The sequence below is a fragment of the Pogona vitticeps genome, chromosome 2 (genome assembly GCF_051106095.1).
Source record: "Pogona vitticeps strain Pit_001003342236 chromosome 2, PviZW2.1, whole genome shotgun sequence".
Classification (NCBI taxonomy): domain Eukaryota; kingdom Metazoa; phylum Chordata; class Lepidosauria; order Squamata; family Agamidae; genus Pogona; species Pogona vitticeps.
The window spans coordinates 138,667,947-138,687,664 of NC_135784.1; the positions used below are offsets into that span (position 1 = coordinate 138,667,947).

A 19,718-nucleotide genomic window follows, 5' to 3' on the forward strand; every position below is an offset into this window, starting at 1 on the left:
CATCCAGTCTTAGCATGTCTGCTGATGAGCAGGACCCCAGCATTCAGCTTGTCTGAAGCTTGCATTTTGTTCTTCAGAACAGCAGTGAATGGTAGCTCAAGTAAAGAGCCATCATCATCCAGAACTTCCTTTCTTCCATCACTTTCCCCAATCCTTACTTACCTAGTTCTATGCTGTTCCTCCAAGCTACTTACACCTTCTAGATGATAAGGGTAATGTTACAGATATTATCATCAGAAAAACCAGAAGACATTCCACAGAAGGGAAATCAGAGCATGGTTTTTTTAGATGGCATTCAAGTGCAGCTCCCAGGATCACTCACCATCCTTTGTGCTGGCTAGGCTTAATGGGACCTGCAGTCCAACAGCTCCCGGGGAAGAGGGCTATATTTTGTCTGTTCCTATTCTACATGAAAATACTAACTTCCCATTAACAGTGGTGTCTCAATCACTGGCTGCTGAGATACCTGGGGACAATAAGTATAATTTCCCAGCTCAGCAATTTCTACAAATCCAGGCCTGCTTTATTTTATTTATTTAATTTATTTATTTGCCACCTTTTTCCCCAGAGGGGGAAAGCCCAGTAGAAACATGTGAAAAAAATCCAGCTCTTTCCCTCACTGCTTAAAATAATATTTTTTACATCAGGGGGAATCTAGGAAGAGTGCCTAAGGTGAATAAAGATAATCTTCAGAATCAGTTCTACTATTTAAAGCCTATTATGATTTGAAGTCTTTGTCTTAACTGAATACACATATGCAACTCAAAACCAGACATTTAATGGATGATCAATGATCAATGACACATGAAAAACAATGCACATGGTGTTCAAAGCAATTAATAAGAAAGAACGCATCATGTTTCAGATATTTAATATTTTACAACACCACACAATGATCAACCTCACCATGCTGCCAAATATGAAATATGAGAAAGTTATGTGACCTCAGCCCAGTGACAAGAATCCATACAGATTTAAATTGCATTATATTAGTTAATTGAAATATAGAAGCCCCAAATGAAGTGTTTGGGCAAGATTAATGTAACAAAGCACATTGGAAATTAAACAAATAGATCTTCATAATAATATTGATAACTGTCAAGGTATTTAAGGTGATTCAAGAAAATAATTTTATAAAAATAAAATTAACATTCAAGTGCTCAGGACAGAAACTATTACCTCTTTACATCTTTTTCCCCTAAATATTTTCCTTGGAACTATGGGAGTCAGAGGGGAGAGAGTGATTCTCTGTAGGGGTTATCAAAGATTGACAGGAAACAGGGAGGAAAGGAAGAACATTACAATATGGGGCTACTGTAAAGGAAGAAGTGACGTGGACAGAAGTCAGGGGGGTAGCCTCTTCCTGAATTACTGCATCTGCTTACTGTTTAATTAAAAGCTCTTTCTAATTACATGTTTAGTATCATGGCTTGCAACAGTTTAAATATTCAAACTCTGAATGCACTCTTGGGGCCCAATTGTCATATTGAAGATTTAACACTGAAATCCTACACACATATAGTTAGAAAGACGTTCACTGAATCCATTGATTCCCCTTTTCCTCCAAGTAAACATGCAGCTGCCAAGAATCCAGCTGCCAAGATGCTGAACGTCTTGGAAGCAAAACCTACAGTTCTATATTTTTGCATCTGTCAGATTTGCCATTCTGTAGATGTGAGAAGCTGCCAGCCAGAAGAGTCCCTCTGAAACAGCTAGATTTAGACTATACTAAAATCTTGAAACGGCATATATTACTGGAAAACAGCAAACACTAGACTACAATTGAGTTCGTATTTGATACAAAGCTGTTGTCGTTCTTGTCTAACACCTTTGGTCTTACAGAACTTACTTTCTGTTAATGGTATAGAGATGATGACACCATTTCCTGTTCCAACCCACAACCGATTACAGGATACCATAAGAGCTGTGATTCTCACAAATGAAAATCCCAGTTTTCCGGTACCTGGAATGAGCAACATTAATTAGAAATTAAAATGTAAATGCTTGTACAGAATACAGAAAAGCTCTATGTTTAATTTTATTCGGAAATATGTAAGTTTTTACAGTGTAAATCAGTCAGTTTCGTACATTCGCACATGTCTATACGCAGAGATTTGGAAACTATTCCTTATTTTAAAGAGCGTGGTTTCTAAAACGCCAAAGCAATTTTTAAAAAAAGGTAGTTGGGTTCAAGCTGTCCCTTTACGTCACAGAGTTGACCAATAATGACACAATCATGAGATCTCATAACCTGATTTTGGGACTGAGCAGACATCATGACTTGGATCCAGAGTCCCTGTGGGGAAAAAGTTCTGTCTACAGAACTACAAAAGTTCTGTCTAGCAGTAGATAGGCCAGGATTTCTTGGCCTACAACTCTCAGAAATCCTGGCCAGCACAGCTAGTGGTGAAGCCTACTGTTTTAGTCCAGGGACATCTGTGTCATTAGTGGTGCAAACAATGCTTATTTTTGCATGAAGATATTATGCTCTGCATTTCCGCAAGCATAAGTTGGAATCTCACAAGCATAAGTTGCATCAAATGTATTTTACTTCACAATAGTCAGATGTAAATGTGTAGAAGAACTGCACAAGTTAACTGAACAATGCAGGATTAGCAATACAATTTTTTTTAGTTTGATTGCACCTACTTAATGCATAAATTTCCCATAAATTATGGGATATAAATTATGTACACTTCTTTATGCTCAATGTGATAAACCTCTATGCTAGACTTCATTAGACTGCTGTGTGTTTGTCCAAGGTTTCACTAGGACAACACACTTTATTTTATGTCACTGCATAAAATCCGTACTAGAATCCTCTTGCAAAGCAGATTTATAACTGTAAAAACATTTATAGTGCTCATTATGTGTTTGTTTTAATATAAGATTGTCTATATTCCCTGACTGAATTAAAACAGATTTTGAGAACCTTCAACCTGGCAACCAGAAAAGGGCTTCTTTTTGTAAAGACTGAAGTTAAGAAATGAAGAGATAATCTTCAAAATCAAGAGGAAAATTATATTTCTCCCCACTCAACCAATGAGAGTATTTCCAAATGTCAAAAGATGAAAAAGTGTCATTCTCATAGTATTCTATGATGATAGCCAGAAACGCTTCTTGTGGGTTTTATTACCCTCCTTTTCCTTAGAATCTGTACATAAAACTAGATATAATGTTGAGTTTTATAAATGGTACTTGGTGTCATTCTTTGTCTAAAATAAATATATTCAGACAGTGTTTTTTGAAATAGCAATGCTACTCACACAGTTATTTTTCTTCTCATACACTGAAGACAACACCAAACAACTTACCTAGCATTTTGCTTACATAGGGCTCAATGTCAACATCTTGCAGATGCTGGTAAGTATGTGCATGATAAAGGCGGAGAGTGGAATCTAATCGAATGGATACCCACACACCATCTCCTATCCAAGCCAGTTGTCTCACCTGGCTTTCCTTCCTTGGGTGTGCATCAAATGATTTCTGAAACAAATTATGGCTTGGTTAATGCTCCAGAATAAAATACTTACCCCTGTCCCATTTACATTTGAGGCAGCAGGTGCCATAATGGCCCTTCTGCCTGTCCATTCTTCCTTCCTTTTGCATCCACTACCCTGAAGATCCATCATCCTACCTGTTTAGGGTGATGGGTAACAAAATCTTTTCTGGTGCTCTGCTGATTATAGCTTTTCCAAATTTCCCTGCTCATCAGGATAGACACATTTGTTTGGAGAGTGGGAAGATGGAAACAGCTTGTGAGATCTTGTATTATCAGTGTGCCATGGTACTTTAATGAATAAAAGTCTCTGACCCCAAGGAACTTATCTAAAGTTCACCACAAGACATGGAAACAGAAGAAGAATTAGGAAGTTTTCCACTCTCAGATCTAATTATTGCCTAAGTTTATACTACAATGTAGGAATTAGAACACTGAACGGAAGAATCCAGAAAGAAGAATTTTAAAGATGGATTTGAGAGACACTGGAATGCTCAGGTGTTCTAAGGTCAGTTTCGAGCTTCTAGGATGGCAAAAGGGAGACACAGAGGGCAGCATTTGGAAGGAGTGCGAAATCTTCAGATGGTGGAGGAGAGCAGAAACTAGAGGAGCGAGAAGGCCTCTGAAAGGAAGGAAAGAGGCCTGGAGAGAAGAGAGAGGAAGCCTGTCTAGGAATTTAAGAAGCGGTGCCATGTTTCACAGATAAATGAACCTGATTATTATTTTACTAAAATAGTTATGCATAGATATTTGTTTACAACTATTTACGGGGATGTGGCTGGTCTTTTGACCATAATAAAGTTTTATTATTATTATTTACGAGTATGTCCAGGGATACCTGGGTATATACACTTAAAATCTATTTACAGACAAGTAGTTAATGGTATTTTTGCCAATCTTCTAGCTTCAACAGGATAGAGAGAACATTCATTCATTCATACATACATTCATTTAAATTACTTATATGGTTCTTTTTCCCCATAGGGGATCCACAGCAGCTCGCAACAAACAACAAGTTAAAAACAATATATAAATATCACATTTTAAAAAACAATTAAACATACATTGAGATTTTTTTAAAGTATAAAAACAATTCCAACGCATTTAAAATTGACATCCTCTTCTTTATTTAGTCTTAAGAAAGGCTTATTTTAACTTGCCTCTATTTTCATGGCTTTAGGCTGAACCACATAGATTTTGTTTCGATAGCCACACCAGACTTTATCATGCACCACAGTCATGCACCGGATTGAATGATGAGGCCGGCCCAGGTCTAAAAGGTGATAGTTTGTCAAATCCCACTGCCCATCTTTTAAAAAAAGAGAAAATAGAGGGGTCAGAACATACAGTCATTGCAAGTTATATACTGACATGCTCCTACATGAGTTTTTTCAACTGCTGTCTTGTTTACGACACACATTCATAATAATACTTGGAAGTTGTCGAAAATGTTACCCAGTCTAATACTGTGCCAATATAAGCAATCCACTACTGTAGCATAATATCTTCTTATTTTTATCTCACTCAATTTTTTTAATTACATAAAGAATCAAACACATACTTTACTATCAAGAAATGTGATCAAGTACTGTATTGGACACCATTACTCAACTATGTGAATTGGCAATATGAACCCCAAACAGAAGTGGTGCCTACAGAGCACTGAATAGTTAGGTTTACAAATCAGGGTGACTTATAAGATAAACGTTCAAATATAGGGAAAACAAAATAAAGGAGATCACATTCAATCTTCCTTCGACAAGCTCTTTGGAGCACGGCAGCTCCTGAAAGGAGGGTCTCCAGGCTAATCATCAGCTTGCAGGGCAGCAGAAAACAGCACCATAGCACTCCTAGTGTGAAGGTCTACAATAGATCTGCAGACCCATTTTGAGGAAGAACAAAAAGGTGACGGAGAACAAAAGAAATACAGCCCTCTCAATAACATGCAGCCAAAAAGGGCTCTTCAGGAAGAAACAGGAAACTTGTGTGAAGACAACATGAGATGATTTAACAATAAAATCTCAAGAATTACAAGATTTCCTATAGTAGGCAACCTCTGGGAAACAAATTAAAGCTTGTAATAAACAAAGCCAAGATACAGATACATGACAGTTGTCCTGGAAGCATACTTACCAACTCCTCTATGAAATATTGCTAAAGTTCCATCTGCTAGTGCAACTAATACTATTCCTTTTACATGTCTACATGAGAGAAAGAGGCAAGACACATAGTATGAGAAAATTGGGAACACAGACACAGACTGCTGTACCATTTTTTTTCTTCTTCTTGACACCATACACAAACCACCCCAGTGCCCATTCTCCCCTGGAGTGGAAACTGGAATCTTGTGTCTCATGCTCTTTCAAATTTGGCTGCACTGAAACTTTATGAACCCTAATAAGTCCAATATCTGGAGGTCTACAATTCACTCATTCATGATCATAATAGATAACAACCAGTTGCTGCCCGAGCCCAATTCAAAGTGCTTGTTTTGACGTATAAAGCCCTAAACGGCTTGGGCCCTGGATACTTGAAGGACCGCCTCCTTCCATATGAGCCTACCCGGCAGTTAAGATCTAGCCAGGAGGCCTTTTTGAAAGAGCCATCCCTCAAGGAGGTAAGAGGGATGGCTTGTAGACAAAGGGCCTTCTCGGCAGCTGCCCCCAGACTATGGAATGCCCTCCCAACTGAAATTCGTCTGGCGCCGACGTTGATGACATTTCGGTGCCAGGTCAAAACCTTCCTGTTCCAGAAGGCTTTTAATTGAAATAACATCAACTGTGGGTCCTGATGATGGCAATTTTAATTGTATTTTAATTATTTTATCTTTTATTGTATTGAACTTTAATTGTTGTGAGCCGCCCAGAGACCTCTGGGTAGATTGGGCGGCATAGAAATTAAATAAATAAATAAATAAATCTCTGGTTTCTAATAATTTTGGTTTGGAAGAGAGTTGGCAGTAACCCCCACCCCTCTCTCTCAAAATCTCTCTCTTTAGCAAAACTGCCCCACTAAATTAGGAAACCACAATGCATGCCCACTGTCTAAGGGCATCGAAAATGAGAGTCTATTTAAATTATTCCATTAGTTAGAACATCCACAAATGGAATGACTATCGTATTTAATCAGGTTTATTCTGGGTGCCCAGAATTTTGAAGAACGAAAACAATTTCATCAATTTCATAGAAGAACTCCAGTCCAATCCTGTATTGTGGTAGAATCTTTTGCACTTCCAGTTTTGTAACACAATATGTTTCAGTCACTAACAAAAATTCTGTGTTCCTCAGCATTAAGCTACTGTATTGTTTAGACCATTGATGGCTAACTTCAGAGAGTATAGGGGTAGGTTTCTGGAGTTAATGGCTCATCACAAGTTGTATAGTGTATTTCAACTTACACTATACTGAGGATAAAATTTGTAAAATCAACAACTTCAGGTTTCTTATAGTTCTAGTTTGGCACTGAGCTTGTGGGGGGAGGGGTCAGTCCTTTCTTCTATAGCAAAACTTCCCCACTAAAAGAGGAATACTGTTCAGTAAAGATTATAAGAAAAACAGCTTGTACACTTTCCCTCGTTAACTCTCAGGGGATGTAAAATCTTGGCTACTAAGAGAACTTCATAACACTTCAATAATTAGAAATAAAGATGTCCCTTTTGATTTGCTTGGTGATTTAATTCTAACTCAACACTCTCTTACAAAAATACCAGGAGTTAACAAAAAGTATTTTTAAACCTAATTATTTTTCATTCAGCAAAAATCCAATTAATTCTCATGCAAATGATGTTACGGAAATATGTTAATATTATTTCAACTTACACTATACTGAGGATAGAATCTTTAAGTTTAATTGCATGGACACATTTTCGCCACTGAGCCACTGAAGAATGAACATACAAACTGCAACGATAAAATCAGAATGAATTAAATCCAAAACTCTAAATCTATGTTTCATTTACAGTAATTTCATGCTGTTAGCATAACGAAAACATTGCAACAGAAAACAGGCCATAAGTTTGCTTAACTACTTATGTTTTGTCTGGTCAGCTTTAGATTTCACTGACATTATCTAATCATTTTCAGCTTTATAGATGCCCTCTCCCAGGATCTTATCCTTTTTTTAAAGGCTTGATGGTTCCTTAAAGTCAAGACAGAGTTGTTTGCTTTTACAGTGTTCTCAGGTTCATGACTTGGGAACCATCTCCCTCCTATATCCATCCATCTATGTGTCAGGGTTGGTCTTAAAAACATTCCTTTGGTGTTGCTTATTAGAGGTCAGGTAGGAGACAACCAGGAGTAGGGCCATTTCAGTTATTATGCCCTGATTATAGAGGACTCCATAAGGAGATAAACCTGGCTCCAGTCTTATGTTTTTCTTATAGTTTCAGGCTCCAAAATCCTTATGTATTTTGTACTACCCTCTGGAGGTTTAGGTCTGAAATGCAATGAATTTCATTTTCCTAAAATATCTTAAAAACAGAGGGATCCAGTTATTAACAGTACAGTGGTGCCCCGCATAGCGACGATAATCCGTTCCGGAAAAATCGTCACTATGTGGGCTTTGTCGCTATGCGAAATAAAAAAGCCCATAGGAATGCATTAAACCCCGTTTAATGCGTTCCTATGGGCAAAAAACTCACCGTTATGCGGAAATCCTCCATACGGCTGCCATTTTCGCTGCCCGGTAAGTGAGGAATCGGCGCAAAAACACAGCGGGCGGCCATTTTATTTACCTGGTGGCCATTTTGGAACCACCGATCAGCTGTTAGGAAAACATCGCTATGCAAAAATCGGTAAGCGAAATAGCTTACCAATCATCACAAAGCGATTTTTTCCTATCTAAATCATTGCAATGCGATCGCAAAAACTTAATTGCTATGCAGATTCGTTGTTAAACGGGGCGCCCGTTAAGCGAGGCACCAATGTATTCAGATTTACAAAGGGAATGTATAGCAAGTGGAATGAGGGGGAAATCACCAAGGATGATTATACATGCACAGCCAAGTTTCAGATCTGATATCTGGTGGTGTAGATTGGAATGTGTTCCCCAATCTTGCGAGCATCCCCACCCCCACCGCCTTCTATTGAAACACAATGTTCCTTTGGGGCTGGGAATATACAGACCAACATCCACAGAGTATGAGGGTAATCATGTAAGGTTTCCTGTTCTAGTGAGGCCCCATTTGAGCAATTGATCACACAACCACTTGTGCATCCAATTTCATAATCAATACAAGACCTCACAAAGGGGAGCCTGCCGGAGTGGAGGGAATGCTTCTGCGCTCATCCTTCAGTGGCTGTGTAACTCAGCAGGATACTGGCCAGAGTAAATTAAATGAAGTAATGCTTATCTATTCATTTAAACAATGCAGTATCACTCTGATATATTTCAGCTTGCCAAGCGCAGTTCCCTCACAGACTGCAGTTTTGTCACAGTAAACTTTGCAAATTTATTGTTATTTAGAAATACATGTTATTAATGATTATTTTATTTACTTACGTTCAAATGTTATTTGTGTGATAGAAAGCACAATGGTATTGTTTAACATCCCCTTCAGTAACATATATACTGTCTTCAGTGTATAAAGAAATTCATGACTTGGTAACTGTAGTCTTCCTATATCAATATCTTGGATTTTAAAAAATTATTTACTTATATGTTTTGTGGCAGAAGCCAAACAGAAACATTTGTTAAGGCTTTGATTTTAGATAAAGCAAAGCACACTGTGAGCCGCATGAGAAAAAGAAAGTTATGATTCCTTAGATTTCAGTTAAGCAAAACTAAGCACAATCACTCCATCCATCCATGTGTAACAGAACACAATTGTTAACGGAATTCCATCGCACGTGGAATTGTTACATTTATTACTTATTTTATTTTATTTATTAGACACATGTTTCTCCAGGAGGAGTGCTGGGTCTAATAAAACAGCCGAACTCCTTACTTGGTTCACAAATGGGTTTTTTCTCCATCAATCATTAGAAAATTGACAGGCAAATTTGTCAGTTGTCAAGTGACCAACGTCACCTCCTTGCTTGGATTCAGCTTCTTTTGGTTGTCCTTTGGCCACCTGACCATAGCCTCCAACCAATAACTAAACACTGTCACAGCTACCTCTAACTGCTTAGTTAATGTAAGCTATAACTGGGTCTCAGAATATTGATGGCACCCAACTCCAAAGCCATGGATGATCTCTGACAGTGGTCTTGTATATGATCTGAAAAGCACTATAGCTAAAACAAAACCCTGTGGGACTCTACACAACAATTCCCAGGGACAGACAGTACCCTACTATTACTCTCTGAGTGCTCTTGAAGGGGAAAGATGAAAAACACTTCATCGATGGGCTACTATATCCAGATCAAAGGAAATAACAGAATCACTCTATTCTCCTTTGGCCAGACCTCACCTGGAACATTGTCCAGTTCTGGGCACCATAGTGTAAGGAGGATATCAACCAATGGGAACATACCTAGGGGAGGATGACCAAAATGGTAAGTATCTGCCAACCAAGCCCTATAAAGAATGGCTTAATGTAAAAGAAAAGCTGAAAGCTGATATGTTAGCCATGCTCAAAAGACTGAGAGGTAACATAAAAGATGGAGCAAGTTTATTTTCCATTGTTCCAAAGGACAGGGCTCAAAGCAATGGATTCACATTACAAGAAATGGAATTCTGATTACATGTTAAGAAGAACTTCTTGACAGTAAAAGCTGTTTGACAGTGGAATGGACTGCCTTGGAGGCTGGTGGGTTTTCCAATGAGGATCTTTAAACACAGGTTGGATGGTCACCAGTCAGAGATGCTTTAGTTACCCCTTGGAATCTCTTCCAGCTCTGTGGTTCTAAGTAAAACCTCTTTTCCAAATGTCACTTTCAAATGCCAACCTTAGTTGAGTCTCCACATCACTGGATGGATGTACAAACCACTTGCTGTCAACACTGCAAGTGACTAATAATAAATCCCAGTTTAAGTTAACCAACTATGAAAACCATAGAATTCAGGAAAGAATACTGATGTTTCCTTTTCAAGCTGGATATTTACCAATCTTAGAGAAAGAGATTCAATCACCATTTCTATGAGGGGGAAAAAAAACAAATTGGGAATTAACACTCCTGCCTTACCATCCATTCTGTGCTCCAAGCCACATAGTAGGTAGAAGGCTGCTCATTTTCTGGGCTTCTTCTCTTACAAGATCCTGTTCATTTGGCAATACAGCAACATCTTTGTACAAATCTGATTCATTACTGAAAGAGGCAGAAAGTTCTTTTTTAAAAAAAAAATAAACAAATAGTATTCAAATGTAATCTTTAGCAGGCACATTATGAGAATATATTAGATATGTTTGTGTACAGTATGTGGTTTAGTATGAAACAAACACATTACCCCACTTGGTCAAGATTTTTGCTGGGATCTGGGTCATATTTACAACTGAGGAGAAGGCAACCCAGCAGCCCCTTTCTACCCCACAGGAAAATCTCATTTTCCTCTATTCCCTGCCACCAGCCATCCCTTAAAATGGGATCAGTTTCACCTGACATGGGCTAGAAACGTTGGTGTAAGACCATTTGCACTTTGCCCAGGCTCTATGAAAACAACTACTCTGGTAAAGTAGGCTTGAGCATCTTGGCTTTCCGGATTGGTTTAAAGATAGCTCTGCAAGAAATTAGAAACCTCAATTTCTACAAGAAATGACTTTATGTACAGAAAAAAAGCAAAGCACTAAAGAAAAGGCTTGAAAAGCTTACAAATGGCAAATACATTTAAGGATTTTCAGGCAAGGGTAACCTTAGCTACAGGCGTTAAAGATAAAGAAATACAATTATTTCAGTAAACAAGATCCCTATCAGCCACTAAGTGACAGTCCTAACCTTAGGTCAAGTTCCATACCCATCTCCCTATTACATTTCTGTCTCTCAGTCTCCTGAAAAGGCTTTCTTTTGTTTGACTGGAGACTCTACTTAAGCCCCAAGCTTAGTTGTGTATTCCATGGGAATCCTGGGCAAAAGGGTACTTCGAAGAAGCTTTTGAACTGGGTAGGTAAAGGTAAAGGTTCCCTTGACATTTAGTCCAGTTGTGTCTGACTCTAGGGTGCGGTGCTCATCCCCGATTCCAAGCCGTAGAGCCAGCGTTTGTCTGAAGACAGTTTCTGTGGTCATGTGGCCAGCCGGCGACACATGGAATGCCATTACCTTCCCACCGAGGTGGTCCCTATTTATCTACTCGCATTTGCATGCTTTCGAACTGATGGGTTGGCAGGAGCTGAGAGAAGCAACAGGAGCTCACTGTCGCATGGATTTGATCTTACCTAGGCTGGAATGCTGGAGAACCCTCTACAGTATCTTGAACTCCCAAAGGATCTGTAAAGACGTGCTCAGTGTAAACTCCAGATTGTGCAGTATCTACAACTTCTTCTCCCGAGCCTGCATTGACTTCCGTTGCCTCTGTTGCTTCCTCTGCTGTCTGAACATTCTCATCTACTGCACCATTTTCAGTTGTGACATCTGCAGGTAAATTATGTATTACAAATCATGTATTAATCATGCATGATGATCTCTCTTATAGGAAGCATCCATGCATTCATATTTGTCAGTCACTCAGCAGCTTCTTCTAAAATTATTGCTGCATTAGAGTGCAGCAATGTTCTTCTGTTGGGAGAGCAGTTTTAAGAATGGGGGCAGCCAAAACAATTTTTTTTTAAATTGGGCTTCAGATCAGCACCAGATTTCACACAGTTGTAGCAGACAGACTGTTTTTGCTATGTGCCAAAATTGGGGAAGCTTGGGCTTTGGGTTTTCAAGTTAGGATTTCTAAAAGGTAAAACGGTTTTAAACCCGTCTGCAGAAACAGCCAACCCTAAATGTCCTCAGATTTCAAACAGATCATGTAAATTGAATAGACCAATCTTATTTATTTTTAAAGAAAAATTTTGGCCCCACCCATTTATTTTACAGTGGTGCCTCGCTAGACGATTACCTCACAAAACGGTTAATTCACAAGACAATGGGTTTTTGCGATCGCTATAGCGTTTTGCAAAACAGTTTTCCCTATGGGCGATTTTCACTAGACAATGTTTCGGTCTGTGCTTTGCAAGACTTTTTTTTTTGGGGGGGCGGTTTTTCGCAAGACGACGATTTTGACAGCTGGGTCCGCGCTTCGCAAAACGGTTTTCCTATGGGCGATTTTCGCAAGACGACAATTTTTCCCCCATTGGAATGCATTAAATAGATTTCAATGCATTCCAATGGGGAACCGCATTTCGCAAGATGATGTTTTCGCAAGACAGCAATTTTCACGGAACGAATTAACATCGTCTTGCGAGGCACCACTGTATTTGGAAAAAAATCCAGGCTGTAGAAGCTAAATATATATCCTCAAAAAAGGCCTTTCAAAAGACATAAACAGGGAGCACACATGGAATAAGCTTACCAGCAAAGATTTTGCAAAGTAAATACATTTTTTTGCAGCTTTGTGTGCATGGAAGGGAGATATTTGAAGAGCTTAGGTCACAGAAACAGAATCAAAGAGAGTTTTTTTTTTAAAGAATATAAAAGCTCACAGGCTTGCTTTAAAGAAAGTAATGGAGTGGCAATCCTTCAGAAAGGGGGACATTTTGCCATGTACAGGGAATTAGCATACAATTTTGTAAGGCATATTCAAAGTATTTCTGCATTAAAAAAGCACAGAGCAGTTGTGTTTGCCCCGGCCCTGAGTGTTTTCAGTAAACATTCACTTACTGAGACCAGCCTCCTGATACAAGTTTTTAACCAGGAAATCAGTGTCATGCCTGGGGCAATCTGAACTTCTTAATCTTAACAGCATCTCATATTAGCTTGTTATCTCTTCCTATTGCCCCTCCCCCTTCTAGCAATATTCCCTTTTCCAGTAAGTTCTGCTCAGGTCTTACAAACTAACAGCTATGGCTTCCTTTATAGAGACAATCTGCCTCATATTAGGACTTTCTCTCTTCTTTCTCTACTACCCCCACTTTTCCCCATCAATATTGTCTTTTCTGGTCAGTTCTGTATTCCCATGATACATGCATGGTGCAATAAGCCTCAGTTTATTCATTTTTGCTCTGGTGAGAGTTAAGGCCTGACTTGAGTGAGCACCTACTTATCTGCCTTTCTGGCTGTGGTACTTATAAGGCTCTCTTCCAACACCACATTTCAAATAAGGTGACTTTGTCCCATCTTCACTGTCTTTCTTTCACATAGTATGGGTAATTTTGATCTTGGTTTCCAGTGACAATCTTTGCTAACTCCAAGACTTCATTTTTTATTATTTCAATATCTTGGGAAACATGCACACAACTTGTTCAGAGAGCTTTTGGTCCAGTACAGGTAAGCTTCTTCGGGCTGCCTACCTTAAGATAAGGGTTTGGAACATAGCTTTCTAGTCTGCATTCTGTGGAGCAGACATGAAAACATTAGTTTACCTGAGAGATTAAAAGGTGTGCATGTTTCTCTGTTGCATGTGCTACATTTACTCACGTCTTTGCTTCACCATTTCATTCAAACTTGCTTGTCGAAAAACAGCTCTGCGAACTGCTTTGTATTTGGGGGAGAAGTAGTTAACTAATGAAAAATAACTCAGCTTCCGGGATTTTCTCTTTCTTGGTGTCATTTTGTGTATGGTAGGGAACACAGGGCAGTATCCTACCCCTTTGAGGTGCCTCACTATATGTAGTCTGTCAAGACACATGTTCTTACATAAGTTTCTGGAAGAGGAAGAAATGTATAACCATGCTATTTCCTCCTGGTAGAGAAGCTAGGATGGAATTAGTGGGAACTGAGCTTTTAATTGTGATTTTACATTACAGTATTTTATTAATTCTTATGCTTCTCAGCTGGAGATCATTAAGTGAAGACTAGGCTTTATGTTAAATGAATAAATAATCCCATTTGAGGAATATGACCAATATTTGTTAATAAACCCAAAATTAATACAGTACTGTATTAGTGATTCTAGGGGACAAAAGATGTACTTTGAATAAAATGGTAAATAATTTCACACCTGGCTGTTTATTCACATCAGGGGAGGCACCGTTGGCACTGGGAACAGCAGAAGGCCCTGTAATACCCTCTGCCGTACAACCAACTACTGTGATTCCTCCTAATAGACTGTCTGTTTCTGTGGAACTGTTGCTATTCATACTGCCAGACAGGGATGATTTATCCACAACACCCGAGTCTGTTTCTTGTGACCCTTCTTCTCCTGTAGGATAGTCAGTTTCCCGAGCCCCTGAAACAGAACAGCATATTGCATTCATTAATTTGGATATAGTAAGTAGTTCAATGCCCTTCAAAGATTAAAGATCATTGTAAAACACCTGTAATTTACCATAAAGAAACCAAACAGTGCATTTTTCTATCAGAACTAAAGCATGATGTCATCTAACTTACCTACCAGCTGAATAATTTTAAAAAGTGATTTTGAAAATTGGGTATTAAGAAATGGCAACAAGTACAGTGGACCCTCGACTTACAGACGGCTCGACTTACAGACTTTTCGAGTTACAGACTTCTCTGGCTGCAAAATTTAGGTTCGACTTTCAGCCGGAGAATCGACCTACAGACCAGAAAAAAACCAAAACGGAACAAAAATGGAACAAAAACAGCCGGTTACGGATTAATCAGTTTTCAATGCATTGTAGGTCAATGGAGACTCGACCTACAGACTTTTCGACCTGCAGCCACCATTCCAATATGGATTAATTCCGTAAGTAAAGGGTCCACTGTAACATGTTTTATGTTTAATATAACAGGTTCAAACAGAGCAACTACTTCCTAGATCTAGAGACATTAAAGCTGTTCCTAACACTTGTTTGATTTTATTTGTGTGGTAAAATACAGAAGAGCTAATAACTCTAAGTTTGGATCCTATCCTTTCAGATTTACAACTATGTAACTCCCACCGAATTTAATGGTAAGAACCGATACATCCATTGATTACTGTTCTTGGTTTTTCACCTTCTTTGTTCAATACAAATTGTTCCCACATCAAATTGCAATTTTACAAAAGTCTATATGCAAACATTTTTACATTTTTGTGTGCTTTGGTTGACAATCTTTCATGTGGAGGTTCAAATATGGAAAGACGCTTAGCAAAATGAAAAGTAAACAAAACACTGTTTTCTTCTTCAATGCTCCTCATGTTTGCATAGATATGTGTATCCTTGTGCTGTAAAACAGGAAAGTGTTCAAGTGCTGAAAGGTCACAAACCTGTGGCCAATTTAGACTGTCATTTTGGATTCTTTGTAATTTTATTTTTTTAAATTTTTAAATTTTCAAAACAAATACAAGAATACAAAATACTAATACAATCTGAAACACAGTGCACCCCCATATGCATGGGACCCTTTGGGGCAATACTTTTATTACGAACCTGGGTGATTCAACAATACACCCACAACAAGACACACTAATCACCCATCCACAGAAAAAGACAAAAGCCCATCTCACAGCCATAAATACTCCACTCCCAAGCCAACTACACCAGAGCACAGAGTGCTGTCCTCTGAAGATGCCGGCCACAGAGACTGGCGAAACGTTAGGAAGAATACCCTTCAGAAAATGGACAAAGAGCCCGAAAAACCCACAACCAATTTTAGTTTTATTATTACTGTTGCTATCTATTATTAATATAATTAGTATAGTTAATACTAAAGACTAGAAAGAAAGTGAAAAAATCGATATAAATTAATGAAGGAAAGAGAAGTAAAAGTAAAAAAAAAATTAAAAGATTTAGAAGGGGGGAGAGAACAAGTAGTCTGTCTTCTAACAATTTAGGAATCTGCTCCTTTCTGCTTCAACCTTCTGTTTTTTTGTTTGAAGTCGGAGTTAACTCCTGACCTTCATCTTCCTCCTGCCAGAGTGTGCACACCTTCAACAGGTCATTACCTTCTTCACATGAGTACATTTTAAACAGAACCTGATCTTTCCAAATTTTCAAAAAAACAGGACGACACCATTGGTATTTGAATTTTTTTTTTAATTTTATTTTCAAAACTATTGGGTAATGGGGAAGGAATACAAAAGGCAAAGGGCAGTGGGGGGGATGGAAAAAGGGTTTGAGAATAAGAAAACATCAAATGCATAATCATTCAATCTTTCATATCAAGTATATAAACATCTAATCTATTCATGTTCCAATAAAGGTTCATCTTTCTTCTTCTTTTTCTTCTTCTTCTTTTGACTATTTTGTCTATTTATTAACCTCTTTAGCTTTCAACTTATACGTGTAATACAGCTTAAATCTATGTTATTCCCACAGCATCAGAACACCAAGGCCAATTGTGAAATATATCCCCTCTTTCACCCTCCTTTTTTCTTGAGAATACACTCAACAGACCCAAAATAATATAAATTCTGCTCTCCCCTCCCCTTTCCTCCCTGTGCTTGTTTTGTTTCTGCGACTCTTTTTTCTTCCATATTTTAAAAGGGGGAACAATATCATTCAAAGTTTGCTTTTCAACCTCAATTTTCTTATCTGCTATCGCTACATCGCTTACTGGGTGGCCCTCCATCCCTTGTATATTATCTGATATCTTCATCAATACAGCCGGTTCTGAGATCTCTTTTTGGTGTAATTTAACCTCCGCTACCTTCCCTCCCCTAGAGCCTCCAATCACGTCTTCCATCTGGTCAATATAATAATTTACCTGCATGAATTTTTGCAACAGTGACATCTGAAAAGAGGTTTTCCAGTCTAGCCACCGATCTGTAATTTTCTCAGGGGGAGGTTCCATTTTCTGTTTCCACTATTTTCACTTAAAATTCCCTCTCCCCTTTACCCCAATACACATCCAATATTTCTAATATTTCACCTTGCAACTATACAATATTAGCAATAAGATAGCAGGTACATTCAAGTAACAGATGGAATCTAAAACACGAATCTCTCAAGTGTCTTTGTAGTCCAGTCCTTTTCCACGTCGCTGATAACTTTCAGACCGGTTGCTTCTTCTTTTCCCTTCTTTTCTCTTCTCCAAGTTTGTTTTAACCTTCACCCGGCAAGACTCTATTATTAGAATGTCATTTGTCAAGATCCCAGTTCAGTTCAAACCACATAGCCCCCAGTTCACAGCTCACAGTCCGTTCTTCTCCCTTTTACTTCCAGAGGCTTCCTTCTCCTCCCCCAAAAAGGGAAGTCCAGCAATCAGGGTCCCGGCAAATATATTATCCACGGAAAGCAGAGTCCCACACAGTCTAAAATATATATATCCAAAGAGGAAAAGGGTCCAAAGTGAACAGCTTGCAACAGAATTTATTTTTTCAAAGCCTGTCAGTTGATTCTTCAAGAGTTATTTTTTCTCCTTTAATGGAGACACGAGCTATTTCTGCCTGGCTGTTCCTTTAGAAATGACTCGACCTTCAGCTTGAGTAAAAGCTGGTATGCTAGGAATGCCGCTCCTTATCTCATTTGGTCATAAATTTGCACACAATCACTTGTTCTTTATTTAATGAGGTTTTTCATAGAACAAGGGCTTCCACTTACTTTGATGTATACTTTCGCCGTGCTTCTGTTTTCTTATTCTCGGCGAATGGAGCTGTCTTTGGCTAGTTGCCAAAAATGGCGCCCGTCTTCCTCTGTGCTGACGTGAATTTCCAGAAGAAAGAAAAATCGAGTTGCTGCCCAATCTTCTAACTTCTGTGGCTCACCAGCTGCTGCAGAAGGGTCTCTCCTGACTCTTCCTTGGCCCCCCCGTTTCTGGGAGGGTCCCAGACCGAAGTGGTTCTAGCTTTTCCCGGGAGCTATTCCCGAGAGCTGCTAGCTTCACCAAGACGAAGCTCCTCCTCCGGTATTTGAAATTATTTTTGATCAATAGGCTTCATAGATTTTCTCCAATTTAAAGAGTCACTGCTTAACTCTAGGAAAATCTGCAGTTTAGTGCCTCTGTAGACCAGCTGGTTTTGTTTTTGTTTAATTTCTCTCATTAATTGTTTTTCTTTGTATAATTTAAAAAACTTCACCACCACTGGTCTTGTCGTTGGGCTTTTGGGGTTACCAACAAAATGAGGTCTTTCTGTGTCCTGTTCATCCAAGTGTTGTGTGCCCATTATGGAGTTAACCCACATTTTAATTTCTTTTTTGAGGTCTTTTCCATGTTGCAATTGAAAATTCATTATTTTAATGTTGGACCTTCTGGAATTCTCTTCCAGATAAATCAGCTTTTTCTTTGTTTTGCTGATTCCCTCATCCAACCTGCTTATCTTGGTCTCATTTGCTTCTGCCCTGTCTCCCACTTCCTTAATTTTCTGTTTGACAAATTTCAATGCCTGTGTCATTCCTACGACTTGATCTTGAAGTTTTTAATGCCCATTTCAATACACTTGGCTTGTCTCGCTGCTTGCTCAAACTCCTGACTCATTTTAGAGGATGTGTCCTTCACAACCCATGTCACTTCGTCCATTGCTTCTTGCTTATCTACAGCTTGGGATGGTGAGACTTTGCTCTCTGACTCTTTTTTTTTCTAATGCAGCCTCCACCCTCCTCAAGCATTCCAGGCTGCAATCTGATGGCTTGTCAGAAGTTTTATCTCTTGCCAAGCAGGAATTTTAACAGCTTCGCCCTTCCTCTTTGGCATAGAGAAGAATCATTAGGAATGAATATCGTTGTCGGAAGTTCTCATTAGAAGCAGGGCTCTAAAAACTCTAACAGCTTATCAGACTCAAAAACAAAACCAGTATTCCACTCTAAATCAACACAGTCTTTAAAGAGTTTAACTAGATGTACACATTCCTTATCTTTCCCTCCGAAGGTTTACGTAGCAAAAAACAGTCTTCAAAAGGAAGAAATGCATTTTAAAAGTTGTTTACCATATCCGCGACACGGAGGTTTAGTTCTTAGCTGCCCATTCCTCCCGAGAGGAAGTGGATTCTTTGAAATAATTTACATCAACAATTTAACAGAATTAAGTCTTCAGCTATACAGTGCCCAGAGAATCAATTCCATACAGGATAGCTTGCAAAAAGGAGATCCAGAGCTCTGCTCCATGAGTTACAACACCAACATTTGGCTCCTTTTAAAACTTAAAAAACTATGATGTGGAGGATTTTTATCCTTTATAGAGCAAGATACATATTATAAAGAATGAAGCAGCAGAGTCTGAACGCACTGTACTGGACAATTTCAACATTATGGCCACTTGAGAATAGTTTACTGTTTGGTTGAATTCAACAGAAGTTGAGAATGAGCAATATCACTACAACAGGT

The 19,718-nt window shown here is 38.7% G+C and overlaps 1 protein-coding gene across 13 annotated transcripts in view; it reads right to left on the bottom strand.

Moving 5' to 3' along the window:
- SPAG9 (sperm associated antigen 9) overlaps positions 1-19,718 on the bottom strand; it is a 120,408-nt gene that overhangs the window by 11,850 nt on the left and 88,840 nt on the right. For all 13 annotated transcript variants that reach the window (XM_072990632.2, XM_078384237.1, XM_020814977.3 and 10 more), the window contains 8 exons: positions 14,516-14,743; positions 11,808-12,003; positions 10,624-10,746; positions 7,318-7,398; positions 5,633-5,700; positions 4,660-4,808; positions 3,315-3,486; positions 1,850-1,963 (listed from right to left, as the gene is read on the bottom strand). In XM_072990632.2, coding sequence (XP_072846733.2) covers positions 1,850-1,963; positions 3,315-3,486; positions 4,660-4,808; positions 5,633-5,700; positions 7,318-7,398; positions 10,624-10,746; positions 11,808-12,003; positions 14,516-14,743 — 1,131 coding nt within the window. The remainder of the gene's footprint in view (positions 1-1,849; positions 1,964-3,314; positions 3,487-4,659; positions 4,809-5,632; positions 5,701-7,317; positions 7,399-10,623; positions 10,747-11,807; positions 12,004-14,515; positions 14,744-19,718) is intronic.